The sequence below is a fragment of the Pteronotus mesoamericanus genome, unplaced genomic scaffold (assembly GCF_021234165.1).
Source record: "Pteronotus mesoamericanus isolate MK-2021 breed Mesoamerican mustached bat unplaced genomic scaffold, CSHL_Meso_final contig_24, whole genome shotgun sequence".
Lineage (NCBI taxonomy): Eukaryota > Metazoa > Chordata > Mammalia > Chiroptera > Mormoopidae > Pteronotus > Pteronotus mesoamericanus.
The window spans coordinates 7,582,081-7,596,770 of record NW_026555100.1 but is presented as its reverse complement, the minus strand read 5'-3'; the positions used below and the strand labels follow the sequence as shown (position 1 = coordinate 7,596,770).

At 51.0% G+C, this 14,690-nt stretch overlaps 1 protein-coding gene across 1 annotated transcript in view; it reads left to right on the top strand.

Annotated features, from left to right (window-relative positions):
* SLC29A3 (solute carrier family 29 member 3) overlaps positions 1–10,394 on the top strand; it is a 43,536-nt gene extending 33,142 nt beyond the window's left edge. Inside the window, exons 5-6 of the mRNA XM_054572655.1 lie at positions 3,248–3,410; positions 7,756–10,394. Of these exons, the coding sequence (XP_054428630.1) occupies positions 3,248–3,410; positions 7,756–8,410 (818 nt within the window). The 3' untranslated portion in view covers positions 8,411–10,394. The remainder of the gene's footprint in view (positions 1–3,247; positions 3,411–7,755) is intronic.
* The last annotated feature ends 4,296 nt before the right edge of the window (positions 10,395–14,690 follow it).

Here is a 14,690-nt window from a genome sequence, read left to right as displayed (position 1 = left end):
GCGTTTGCTCACTTGAGAAGAATTTCACAGAGAATCTGCTGTGCACCCATAATGAATAATGCCAGGTAGTACGTAGCAGGCATGACAAATACCTCGACAAGTGTATGTCCCTTTCCACTCCCATGCCAGTGCTAGATATCACTAATAGATCTATATCTTTCCTCCTGAGCCTCTAAATCCTTCTCAACACAGCACTGGAGACAGTTACTGTCAACGGGTCAGAGTTAGATGTGGCCTCATATCTGTTTGCCATTTTTGATACAGGATTAGGCTTCTGGCTCTATCCTGGGAAACCCTTGGACCCACTGCTAAATTTCTGGAGTACAATCAGTATGTCTCTAGCAATGCCTCTAGAACGGCATGTCTGAGATGAAGGAAATGACCGCCATGTGCTGGCTTTAATCCCTTCTGTCAGTCCTTCTGTCTCAGAGTGACCGTCTATCCCCTCATCTCCCTCCATCCTGCTAGGAGATATGTTTTTCAATATAATGTCAACCTTGCTCATTACCTGTCAGGGGCCATGACCGAACATACCCTTTCATATTGGCAAGGAGTCCTTCAGGGTCACCTGGCCACCTGAGAATCTTCTAGGGAAGGGGGATACTCCCTGGACTGTTCAGGAAGTCCATTTTCGAAAAAGTGTTGAAATCCAGTTCTCGCACTTCTGTGTTAATTACCCTGGGCCCTGGGCCACTGTCATCACTGTGTGCAGCCTCACTGGGCACCTGTCACCCCGGAGAGTCCCAGGTGTCCACTCTCCCAGAGGCCCCAGAGTCACCTCACCAGCCTCTGTTTTTCGTCCAGAGGAGCCCATCTGTGAATTCTGCCTGTGTTGGTATCTGAGGAACAATTCATTCGTTCTGTACTGGTGTTTTTTTAACCCCCTCATTTGCATGTATTTCCATAACTGATGAGATAAAAGTAGGGAGTCATGAAGGATGAGCTCCCCGAGGCCTGGTTTGTTGTTGATGATAATATTGTAAATTCTCTACAACTTGGGAAGAGAGAGAGGAAAATCAATAGGCAGTGATGTTAGATCTCTTCCTCGGGGCAGCCGGCGAATGTCTTACTGGGTTTAACCCCGGTTCTTACAAAACGCCCAGGTGCGGATTACAGCTTCTCAGAAGTTGGCAGCCTCTTGGCAAAGGGTTTACCCTGTTGTTGCTGCTTTGATGTAGGAAGGACAGAAATAGCCAAACACCTAATTGAGAATCTGAGAGGATTTATATGGTACTTCTCTGTGCCAGGTACTCTTCTGAGCACTTCACATGTAATAATCCTTTTAATCTTTAAAACAGCCCTAAGAGGTGAGTTTTATTAACAACCCCATTTTAAAGGTGAGGAAACGGGGGCACAGAGAGGTTAAGCGACTTACTGAAGATCACACAGCCAGAAGTGGTGGAGCTGGGGTTGGACTCAGCTATTCTGGTTCTTGAGTCTGTGCCTATAATCACTGTGCTAACTTTTCTTTGCCTTCCTTCAAATCCCAGCCTGTGGCTATGGAGAAGGCTGGGATCGTCCACCAGTGCCATGGGTTGTTCTCTGCAGAGCCACAGAGGTGCTGGGCAGAGTGCGGGTGAGGCAGTGACGATGGGCATTACAGGGGACAAGGGCCAGAACTGCCGTCCCTCTCCCACTCCTCCGTGCAACAGCAGGCAGCACAGTGGTGTCCAGTCCGAGCTGCCTAATAAAATACCAAAGCGCTTCACGCCTACACGGAGCAGTTTGCTGTCTGCTGTCTGCAGTCAGCCGCTTCTTGCTTCCTTGAGAATCAAAATTCATCCATTCAGCCAGTCAATCCAGCTTAGTCACCAGGCACTTACCGTGCTGGTGCTAAGGCTTGTATCTGTGCTCAGTGTCTTTTCTATTCATTATCCCACTTCCTCCTCACGACAGCCTCATGTGATGACAGGACGAGTATTAGCACCGTTTTCCAGGCAGATAGACAGAGGTAGAGAAGAGTAAATGATCACTCAGCTAATATACTGATTCTGGGCCAGCAAAACTTGATTACCCTTGGTTGGGAGGGTTCGGCAGAAGAGGAAGATACATTCCTTTTCCCAAAACAACTGCATGATTGTGGCAAAAGAAGGCAACAGACATTTGTTGAAAGTCTGCTTTGCACCGGGCCCTTTTCGAACACCATCTCGTTCAGTCCTCGAAGCAGCCCTGTAGGGCAGGTCCTGCTATCCCCATTTTACAGGTGAGCAAACTGTGGCTCCAGGATGTCATGTTAGCATCCAGGTCACAATGAGCAAGTGGCAGCGTTAAGGGTCAGATGTACATCAGTTTGCAGCCTGGACCCCGGGCCCACTAGGTTCTGCTGCCTCCTCTGTTAGGTAGCAGTGACAGATGTGGCGCCATGTGGTCATATGGCTCACAGGTCAAAGCCCTCGGCAAGAGAGAACATTCCATGTGGTGGAGCAGTTGCATGTGAGTAAGTGTGAGTGCATGTGTGTAAGAGTGTGACAGTGTGCGTGAGCGAGTATGTATATGACCAAATGTGTGTTACTATGTGTGGGGGGTGCACATGTATGATAGTGTATATGTGGGAGTCTATATGTATGTGTAGTGAGTGTGCCAGTGAGGTATGTTGTGTGTGTGACAGGATATGTGTGTGAATGTGTGTGTGCATGCGCTCATGTGTCCACACATGTATGGTGCTACAGCTGCCATGGGGCACAAGGTAAGTTCCAGGAGGTCACGGGTGGGCGGCACAGGGACCCGGTAACTGCTAAGGGCTGCCCAGATCAGAAAGCCTGGCTCGGGGGCAGCTGCAGAGCCCGTGCGAAGGCCTTCCCTGAGCTTCTTTCCCAGTTCGGTGGGACAATGGTTAGAGCCGAAGGGGAGTTCTCTGAGATGTCGTGCCCCAAATCTAAAATTTCTGACCCCACCAGTAGGGCAATAAAGAGTGATGCAGGGTCAAGGATTAGAGGTGAAACCAGAAAACAGGCAAACCCTTGGAGGCCACTTGTCCCCTCAGATAGCAGCCTCTTACAGGCCCATCGGCGAGATCCTGGGCCAGGGACATGAAAACCCATACCCTCTTAGGGTCTGAAAGCTCACGGCAGCAGAGCCCCTCCCTGTCTGCCCAGGATCCAGGACACTCTGAGAACTGCAGCATTTTTCTCAGCAGGGAGAAACGTTACTTTGGTTCTGTTAACCTTGAGCAGAGAGAAGACAGATCTGCGATGCAGGGAAGACGGACCCGCCTCACCTTTTTGATGGTGTCGTGTATTCTCGGCAGGAGGAGCCATGGGCGGCACCATCAGTGCCGTGGCCTCCCTGGTGGACCTGGCGTTGTCCAACGATGTGACAAACAGCACCCTGGCCTTCTTTCTGACGGCGGACGTCTTCCTCAGCCTCTGCATCGGGCTCTACCTGCTGCTGCCGCGGCTGGAGTACGCCAGGTGAGGCCCCACCTCTCGCGCTCCCAGTTTTTTTAGGTGATTGTGTCTTTTTATTATTTACTGGCATTGTCCTGTAATGAGGTGGCATGTTTGTTTCCCTGTTTACTGCCCATCTCCCTGCGGGAGTGCGAGCTCTCTGAGGGTAGAAGTTGTATAGATTTTGTTCACTGCTATGTCCTGGTGCCTCGAGCTGTGCTGGGCTCATAGTAGTTGCTCAATAAATTAGCCGGCCAGTGGACGCGAGCTGCAAGTTTTCAGACGGGGCGGGCAGGTGGTGGGACCCAAGGAATAAGAATGATGAACAATAGCTCTGCTCACTGAGCACCTCCGCTGCCCCTGCATCGTGTCAGCTCCGCCCGGTGGTTCATCTCTCAGTTAGTACTCACACGCCTGTTCCTCGTAGGACACAGCATGATGATTTGTCATGATTGTTACCATTCACATATGAGAAAACCTGGCACAGAGAGGTTGAATTACTTCCCTGAGCCTCGTTGCTCAGCCTGTTAGCAGCAGCATCAGAATTCAAACCTGGCTACAACCCGCCTTTCTAACCACCGTCTCTCGGGGCCTCCCCCAACCCTGCAGGGCCTCTCCTCTCACCTTAGTCTCTCTCTTGTTTTGTCTCTCTCATTTCTTTTTTCTTCCTTGCTTCCTGCTGTTCTTTAAAAACAACTCTTGACTTTTTCTCATATTGTTTTCAATACATTTTTGTATTCATTATCTTCTTTGATGTAGAAAAGGCAGGAACTGTTTCCCCATTTTACAGGGGGAGAAACTGAGACAGAGAAGGCCCGGTGATTGGTCTTGGTCTCACAGTGTGCGAGCCAGCAGCGCTGGGGAGAGCTTGGGTCCTGGCTCTGCCGTTGTCCACAGGGAACCTATTTTGTGGTGGCACCGAGCTAAGCTGCTCCCATATATCTTTTCTTCATTTACCATACATCAAGACTGTGTGCTGTTGTTACTGTATTTTTCCGGTTTACAGATGAAGAAACTGAGGCTTTGGAGAGTTAACAGACATGCTCAGGTTGCTCACCTGGTGAGTGGCAGGCAGGGATTTGAACCCAGAGCTGTTTCTGGAGCTGCGCTCTTGGCCTCGCATCATGTCACAGCTCTGGCTTGTGACTGCAAGGGTCTGTCCTCATCATCCGTTTGTCCTGCTTTTGTGAGAGAGTCACCTTGCTAACCACCAGAACTGCAATTCTACTGGGGCAGGTTGCTTTCCCAGTTTGAGGATCGTTTTAACACTCAGTGGCCTCAGGAAGATAAAAGGGACCTGAGCAACTTGACCCTGCGACCCCTAGGAGCCTGCAGACCCCGAGCTTGCCCATCCACTCCTCTGCTCCTTCAAAGCCGCCGCCAGAAATTGCCTAGTTGTGCTTCCTGATGATTTCCCCGTGGATCCTGGTTCTGGCTGGCTCAGTGTCCCTGTCCCCTCTCCAGCACCCCATACACTACCTGCTACCTTGTCACTGCTGATTAAGTTATTTTGAATCACTGACTGAACAGAAGGCAGGAGGTTCCTACCACACCGGCAGTTCCCCGTCCTGTTTCCAGCAGGGCGCCGGCCTTTCCTGCCTGCCTGGGACTGAAGGTGTCCTCAGGATGAGGGGCTTCAGTGCCAAAACCAGGACAATCTCAGGCAAACCAGAACATTGGTCACCCCACATTTCAGTCTCACTTGAACAGGCCAAAATCCATCCCGGCTGAGCATGTGAGAGAGCAAACACCCAGAGCTGTGCTGTTGCGTGGAAGCTTCCGTTTCTTTGCTGATTAACACTGAAGTGCCATCCTCAGCTGAGTTTCTGGTTTATAGAAACTCAGCTGAGGATGGCACTGTAGAGGGGGCTGTGCTCCTGGAGCTGCTCTGACTAAATCTTTCTTAAAAGGGACCCCACGGGGCCTGGCTGGGTGGCTCAGGGAGTTGGAGCATCATCCCATACACCGAAAGGTTGAGGGTTCTATCCCCAGTTGGGTGCATACAGGAGGCAACTGATTGATCTTTCCCTCTCACATTGATGTCTGTCTGTCTGTCTCTCTCTCCCCCCACCTCTAAAATCAATGATGGTATCCTCAGGTGAGGATTAAAAGAAAAAAGGGAGCCCACAGGTGCTGCACCAGGAGGGCTGGGCTGCCCCATCCCACCCAGGAGGCACTGGGAACTGAGCGTCATGCAGTTTCGTGGGCTCGTGACCTTGATGGGGTGAGACGAGACAGATTTGGAAGAATTTAGGAGGAGGAGCTTCAACCAGAGGAAGTTGGTAGGGAGCTTCCTCAGAGCAGATGTAAGGCAAGAAGCTGACACTGAGTAGAGGGAGAAGTAAGAATACTTCTTTCCCTAAACAGCAGTTGTGAAACAGCAGGGTTCATGGCCCAAAACGCCCTGCTCAGCATCACATGGGAATGTGATTCTGGGGAGGAACCCTTCCGCCAACCTGCTTGTTATCTGTAGGCTCTTAGGGTTGGGAGGACTGACAGGGATCCTAAAGCCCATGGCTGCAGAGCCCCTCATTTGTCAGAGGAAGAAACCGAGGCTCAAAAAGAATACCTGGCCTAACAGCACACGGGGAGGGAAAGCAGGACTGAAATCAGAACCCAGCCATCACCAGGCTGCTGCTCCCCGATCCCCATACCAAGCCCTCTGTTTAAGGTATCTTAATACAGTAAGCCCGTGTCTCCTGGTTTTCAGACACCCGAGGCCCAGAGAGGTTGAGTGACTCAGCCAAGGTCACACAGCAAGGCAATGTGACCCATACCTTTTTGATCAGGGTAGCAGAAATTGAAAAGATTGATAATATTCAGTATTGAGGATATGGGGAAAAGATACTTTTATAGGCTTACCAGTTGTTTCAAAAATTATGTTTTGAAAGCTATTCTGTGCCTGGAGATTAGCTGCAAAGAGCCAAACATGGTTCTTGCCCTAGGGAGCTGTCTTCTATTAAAGGAGACAGAAGATAAGCCAGTGAATTAACATAATGATTATAAATTCTTGTCAGTTTTTTTAAAGAAATAAACAGGTGCTCTCATAGAGATTAGAAGGGTAGGGTGGGTGGGTCAAACAGAGTAGAGATATAATAGTTCTAACTGTTCGAAGAGCAAGTCATCAATATCAGTAAAATTTTAAAGGTACAAACCTTTAAAAAAAAAAAATCCTCACCTGAGGACATGCTGACTGATTTTAGAGGGAGGGGAAGGGAAATAGAGAAGGATAGAGAAACATCTATCGGTTGCTTCTCATATGCACCCTGTCCAGGGACCAGACTCGCAACCTAGGCATGTTCCCTGACTGGGAATCGAACCCATGACCTTTTGGTTTATGGGGTGACACTCCAATCAACTGAGCCACACCAGCCAGCGCAAAAGGTACAAACATTTTGATCCAGTAGCTACTCTCTTAGAAATCTGCCCTACTGAAATACTACTATATGCATGCAAGGACTTATGTATAGGTATATTCACTGCACCATTATTTGTAATAGAGGAAAACTGGAGCTAACCTAAATGTCCACCAGTAGGGGAGCAGTTGAATTGTATGTTCATTCCGTAAAATACTCGGCAGCAATGCAACGGAGATAAAGAGCCCTGTGTCCTCGTGTGAAAGGATGGCCATACAATGGTCTTTGGACAATTATATGTATCCATTTATGTATAATAGTTAGGAGTGTATTTATGCAGTCATATGATGTATTTATCTATTATTAATGTATTTAGGAATTACATTGCTGCAGAAAGTTTTACAGTATGTATATCTAATGCTACTTTTGCTTAAGAAACATAACTGGGGTGGGGGGAGGTACAGGGTGTTTGCACATGCGTAGAACGATGTACACCAAGTGTTTAATGATCAGTACCTCTGGGGAGTGAGACCAGAGCGGAGAGGTCTCATCCTACTACATCATTTCTCTTCTGTGTTATTTGGGTTCATTGCATCAAGCATGTATTATTTTATAATTTTAAAAATTTGTATTCTTAAATGCTATTTTACCTCCATCCTCTCTCCCCCAAAACAAAACAAAAAACATGTGAAGGGAGACTGGGGCCCAGGCTCGCCATGCTGTCCGAGGTCAGAGCTGGTTTCCTCTGACCTTTCTCGGGGTATGGCCGCCACCACAGAAGGACGGGCTGGGTGGAGTCCAGCCTTTCAGGCAGCACCGGGTCAGGCAGGTCAGGGACTGCGCCAGCTTCCCCCAGGCCATGCTGTAGCAGGCGTATCACCTGAGAGCATTCTGGGGCTGCGGGCCATCAGGGGCTTGGGCTTTACAGGCTGGCCTAAAGGTCCCCTCCTTGTCCCTAGAAATCCCGAGTTTTCCTCCTGCGGCTCTCTGACCATGTGCCCCTCTGCCTGCAGGTACTACATGCGGCCTGTTTGGCCGCCCCACGTGTTTTCTGGTGAAGAACAGTCATTCCAGGACTCGCCCAGTGCCCCTTTGGTGGCTCCCGGATCCAGCTCCTCCCCAACACCACCCCTCGTCCCCATCCTAAAGAAGACGGCGGGCCTGGGCTTCTGTGTCATCTACCTCTTCTTCATCACCAGCGTCATCTTCCCTGCCATCTCCACCAACATTGAATCCCTCGACAAGGACTCAGGCTCACCGTGGACCGCTAAGTTCTTTGTCCCCCTCACTGCCTTCCTCCTGTTCAACTTTGCTGACCTGTGTGGCCGGCAGATCACGGCCTGGATCCAGGTGCCAGGGCCCAGAAGTAAGGCGCTCCCCGCGCTCGTGCTGCTCCGGACCGGCCTCGTCCCCCTCTTCATGTTCTGCAACTTCCAGCCCCGTGTCCACCTGCAGACGGTGGTCTTCCCGTCCGACATCTACCCAGTGCTGTTCAGCTCCCTGCTGGGGCTCAGCAACGGCTACCTCAGCACCCTAGCCCTCATCTACGGGCCCAAGATCGTGTCCAGGGAGCTGGCCGAGGCCACAGGGGTGGTGATGTCCTTTTACATGTATGTAGGCTTGGTACTCGGCTCGGCCTGCTCTGCCCTGCTTGTGCACCTCATCTAGCAGGGGTCAGTGGCAAGAGAGTCGGCACCGCAAGCCCGGTGAGAAGGACGGGACCAGCCGGGAGGGCTCGGCGGGCGTGCAGAGGTCTGGAGTTGGGCTCAGTGCAGAGAGCGAAGCACACCCGGGCCTCATCTCTACCTGGGGAGCCGGTGACACGTGCTGTCTCCGTGCCAGGCAGAGACATTCCAGACACTTTAACAGAGCACTCCCGAGACTTTTGAAGAAGAGCGAAAGACATCTGAATAAGACACAGTTACACAGACGCGAAGTGGGGTATCACTTTCCTAGCTGATGGTTACATTCCGCCTTATTTGTAGCCTCTTGGGGACTGTGTTGCCAGTGTTTGGCTCAGTTAAGTGCTAAAACCCAGCCTTGCTCCTTCCAGCTGACAGCACGATGGGAGAATTCTCAGCTCTCCCTAACCAGAGGGGTCCCGCTGGAAAAGAAGTCCCCATGGGATGGCCAGTCGTCAGGTTCAGGGCCCAAGCCCATGCAGACGCGTCTTTCTGTGGGTGGGAGGGCACCCTCCCACCAGCAGGACAGGTCTGCCAGGAAGCCTTCATTCCTGAAACTTGGGCTCCAGAAAGTCTCCCTGTGCCAGAGACCAAGTGTGTCAGGCCTGGGCTTTCAAATAGGGATCTTTAAAGTGGTCTATGGCCTGGGTCAGGGCTGTGCCTTTTAACTTGATGTTTACAACATTGTCATTTATCCAAGGGCATAATAAATACCTGGGCATTTATTTGTATTCCTAAGTGGCACAGAACAATCAAACCTGATCTTGAACTCCTAAGTCCTCAGCCACCTGCTCTCTTGCTCTTCTAGTTGAGCTCTGACTCACTTCTTGGTTCTTGACACCTGCTGTTCCACTTAATGAAGTGTCTGTATTAGTCAGGGTCTTGGTAGGAAAGAATACTCAAAATGGGTAATTTGAGGATATTTGAAGAGTGAGTGTAGGATGCTGAGGAGGGCGTACATCCAACCTGCTGTGACCTACAAGAGGTGAATTTTCTCCCGCCCTCCCATCTCCTTAGATCTCCCAGTCCCTGTGGCCTGAACCACCGCCAAGGAGCAGGCGCAGAAGGTGGAGAGGGGATGGAGGGGCAGAAGGTATTCAGCTCAGGGTCTCATCTGGAGTGGGGCCGCCAGCCCCTCCGCCTTCATAGATTTATTTGTTACTAAGGTCAGTTCAGCTCTGAAGCTTTGGCCAACAGAATGTTGCTTTGTCCTCAGCTGTGTGGGGGTCTATTTTGAAGCTGTTGTTTCAAAAGGTAACCCTCGGGTTCTGTGACCCCACATTTGCCGTCACCTGACGTGAGTAGTCATTTAAATTGATTTCAGGTTCTTCGAAGGCCTCTGCGAGGCTGTGCCTTGGGGGGGAGCAGGCTGTGCCTTGGCGTGGGGGAGCAGGCCGGCTTGGGAATCAGAGAGAGAAAGGAACTCGATCAGACCAGGAGTTCTTTCTCAGCAGTCATGCAGGAAGAACAGAGCTTGTCCCCAAGAAGTGGCAGCCCTAGAGCCATAAACGAGCCCACTCCTCTGAAGTGCACGGGCTCTGGTGGCGCGCGGACAGCCACTTAGACGGGGATGCAGTCGGCAGCCCACCCAGTGACAGCAGCGTGCATTCCCCACCGTCTCAGGCTGGTACACACTCCCTCCCGGGCCAGAGAAGTGAAGAGGACACCCTTGAATGGTTTCTTGACACTTGATACCTAAAAAAAATATTAAAAAGCATTTTAAAATAAACCCTTCCGTCTCCCCTCCCCTTGCCAGAGCCTGAAACCTCCCCATCAGTTTTTTGCACCAACTTGAGTGCTGTTGATCACTTGGGGCATTCATCTGCCTAGTGACTCGTCTCAACCTCAGGTGTTTTCTAAATGGGCAGTGTGTCTGCATTAAAGTAAAACAGCAGCCTCTGAGCTCAGAGACGGGGACCACCCTGGAGCTAACAGGGAAGGAATAGTAGGGGCCTCGCATGGTCTGTTAAAGGGGAATAGCTTTCAGAAGTGGAGGAGATGTCTGTTAATGAAATGATTTGAAATTAGCGTGGAGAGCAGGGGGAGGAGGGTGGCCAGCGTGGTGATGCGGCGGCGGCGCTGGGGGAGCTGAGGGGACCGGAAGGTAGCAGTGCCCGTCCCCGGAGGGCGGAGGGCTGCCGTGAGCTGCAGGGCAGCTGCTTGGCTGGTGGGAGGTTCTCCAGGCTGCTGCCCACTGCTCTTTGTTGTTTTTGTGAAAGTGGGCTTTCACAAAGGATCCTTCCTTCCCAGGGAGCAAGGAAGGAAAATAAAAGTACATCTCCGGGCAGAGGGCAGGAAGTGGAGGTCAGGCGTCCTTGTCCCCCAGGCACTGTCATAGCCGCTCAGGGGCTTGGCTGCTCGGGGTCTCAAGTCTCATGTGACCCAGGCAGGCTTGTGGAACTAGCTCATGTGTTTTGGGGAGTGAACAAAATTTGCTAGAAAGGATTCTTCCAGTGAGAGAAGTGGGCAGGGTGTGAGGTGGGGGGAGAGGGATCCCTGTGAAGTTGCCTTTGTTTGTTCTCAGGTTCAATCCAAGTGGCAGTTTTTAGTGCATGCCGTTGTATATTTCCAGGCCATGTGCATTTTCATTTTCCTCCTTTTATCCAACAAAGTCAGAGGCAGCCAAGTTAGTTGACTCTTTGGCTCCTGGGTGACAGGTACTTCTAAAGAAAATGCTTGTTCCTATGCGAATGGGCACATGACAGGACTTGGACCAGGGGTGGGTATTATTAGCAACGCCCCTTCATTCTGCTCTCTTCAGCCCAGTGCTCCCCAGAGAAGATTCGGGGCATCCTAATCGTCTGGGATGTGATGTTGGAGGAGGTCCCTGCAGGACCCTGGCCTCTGAGGCCAAGTAATGCTTTTATAGAGAACTCCAAATAAAAGAGATTTTATTGCAGCGACATTCATTGAAAGCCCAGTGCTCATCTCAACTTTGTGGGCTTCCTGAGTTGAAACATCTAGTGTCCGTTTTTCCATCATCACTTCCTTGGTGGTAGCATGGTCAGTGTCAGTTTCGCTCACGGCAGAGTCGCTGCTGCCCTCCACCCGCTGGCTGAGGTCAGTCCAGTTCCCAGTCCAGCTTAGACACCAGCAGGATCCCAGTAGGAATTTCAGCCCCGCCAGCAGATGGAGGCAGGGGCTAGTCAGGTGGCCACAGACACAGGGTCTAGGGCAGCCTGTCCACAGCTGCCCAAATGCCTGCCCAGTGCTACCCTATGATGGGTGCTTTACCTGCATGAGTTCCCCTGTCTGTAGATGAGTACAGTGGGGCTCAGAGGTTAAGTAACTTACCCAAGGTCACTCAGCTCCTAAGTGGCACAGAACAATCAAACCTGATCTTGAACTCCTAAGTCCTCAGCCACCTGCTCTCTTGCTCCTCTAGTTGAGCTCTGACTCACTTCTTGGTTCTTGACACCTGCTGTTCCTATCGCTCACTCCGTGGCCTGCCTGGAGTCCTTTGCCGAGTGTTAACATGTCAGGACCCTGGCACTGGCTCTGGCCTGATCTGATCTGATCAGTGCAGCCGGACTGAGTCCCCCGTGGGTCCTGATCCTGGGCTCACACAGGGCCCGTTTCCACCGCTCCGCGGGCATAGGATCTCGGGCTGTGTCCAGGCCCTGCCTTCGGGGTCCCGCAGCTCCCCCACACCAGCCCCAGCTGCTGAGGTCGCCGCAGCATCGCTGCTGCGGCTGGACTTGTCTTAGGGCATGGGGTTGTGGGCCACAGAACAGTTTGGGGGTAAGGAAGCCTTGCTCCCAGCCCTACCAGGCACTGGCTATGTGAGTCGCATAGCCTTTCTGAGCATATTTCCTCATCTGTAAAGGGGATGATGAAAAGTCCTGACATTGTGACCCATGTGCCACAGAGCCAGCCTGTCACACCCAGTCATGCCCACTCCCCAGCCCACACAGGCAAAGCTGCACAGGCAGAGGCAGCCAAGCTGCACCAGGGCTCACAGCCTTTGCAGCAGAACGACTCAGAGGCACAGTGCACACCCTCTGCTGCCACCCATGTGTCCGCCACTTGGGGGGTTCAAGGCAGCCTCAGCCTGAGAGGAGGACTTCAACTTCAGGCTGCAGTGGACTTGACCCCAAAGAATAGCAATGAAGATGGCCATGCTTTCTATCCAAAAGGACTCCAGCCACTGACGCACCAGCTCTGTGCACTGCATTGAGAAGTGCCCTTGACCGGAAGTTGGAACTCCAGACTTAGAGCGTGGGGTTGAGAAACCTGAAACCTATACCAAACTATAAATTACTACACTCCTATTATTCTACCAACCACACTCAAACAGGCATTACTTCTGCTGGACCCTGTAGTTAATGCACTGGGGACACTCACTCATTGTTCTTAAAAATGTTCACAGATTCAGGGTAGAGCCTTTGCATTTTAAGTGCCAAGCTCATCTTCACCAGCACCAAAGTAGCGCTACTCTTCAATTGCATCTTTTCCACCTGCTCCTTTCACCATAAACATTCAGGAGGGAGGTGGGAGCCGGTAAGAAAGGGAAGGCCTGAGGGCAAGTTAGCCCCCGCCCACAGCCTGGAGTTCACAAGATGGAAGTTGTGGCCTCCCTCCCAAGCATCCCTGTCACTGGGGAGCAGCAGGGTGGGGTGCAGTGCCGCCTCCTGCCAGGGACCGGGACACACCTTCTACTTGTCCTCTGGAGCTCATTGGCTGCTGAGGTGGTGGTAACTGTTTTCATTTTGTTGAGATTCTAAACGAGAAATAAGCCATTACCAAACTGTAACTGTTTTTTAAACAAAAACCGAAATTGCATTTTCTAATCACATTCTGAGAGCAAATAATGCAGAATTCTGGCCTTGCTTTAACAGAGTTGTCTTTCAGAGGGTTGTCTGTGCCTTGCCCCCTGCTCACAAAGCTATGTGGAAGGGGGACAGGAGGAGTCAAATGTCGAAATGTGCCAAGCCTGTTAGTGCCCCTCCAGCTGGTATTTAATGGCTAGCCCATGGTGTCTTGGGAGAATGTCAGGAAATTTCCCTTCCCTTGTTTTTTTTATTTCCCCCCTGCTCAAAACCCATAGACTCTGCCCTATTGGGTAAGGACTAGTCACCTCAATTCTTGAAATAGGGGCAAGCCAGAGTACAGGGCTTACAATCAGGGGACTTTGGGCAAATCGCTAACCTGTCTGAGCCTCAGTTTCCTCACCTGTAAATGGCAAAAGGCACACAAGGTATTCGCTCTTGTTATTATTGAACTACCCATAGATCCACTGGTACCTCATCCCACAGGGCAAGGAGGCTATAGGAACGAGAGGTTGTGACAGCCTGGAGCTCATACCCCTTCCCTCTTCCAGACCACGCTCTGGGGACTTGGGGCTCCTGAATCTCTCGTCTAAACGGGCTCGAACATGCAGCTTGGGCCTGGGTAGGCTCTTTCTCAGGTCTGTCCCTCAAGGGCACTTTCCAGGCTCACATTTGCAAGTCGTGTTGAGTTAGGGCATGTGTGTTGGGGTACCCACATTTGTGCGAAGAAACCCTCTCCAGATGAGGGACTGAGCCATCATGTGCCAGAGAACTCATGAAGTTCTCAGATTCCAGATTCTAACCTGACCTGCCAGATTGTTAGAAAGGCATATGTAGAAGGAAGAGCATATTTAAGTTTATCTTGTAACTTATATAAGGAAACATGTAGTATATGGGCCTCCATTTATACTCCTGTCCTGGGCCTGCAAATGCTTCTTTTTGTTATTAGCAGTTTGAATTCCACTTCCTTTGAGTCGCAGATCTCTTATTTTCCCCTTTATCTGTGTCTCTTCTCCTATTTCCTCTCCTCTATCTTCCTAAATATGTATCTTACTTGGAAATGTAGCCAGGATTAGCAGAAATTGGTAGAGATTTCAGGGGCTCCCTTTCTTCTCTCCCTTAAACCATTTCTCTTCCATTAGAGACACACACAGGACAGATCATGGGCAGAGACTCGTTGATAGGTGGCCTCCATTTTTGTCTCCTAAGCTGTTTCCAGACAAAGGATGCCTGTGCTACTTTAGGGTAAGAGGATAGATCTTTATGCTGTTGCCACCATGGTAACCCCGAAGCTGTGTGGACTAGATGATACTAAAAGCCATGAGCTCCATCCTGAAGGGTAGGGAAGGCTCTAGAAGACTCAATTTTTGAGCAGGGAGCAACTATAGGAAGGGTTGTGCTGCCTGGTCCTCCATCCTGGAAGGGAGCAAGGTCCTCAGTTGGCCAGGGCGAAAATGAGTTGGTGACAGGTAGGTGCCAACTTCTCGCCATGAGTGC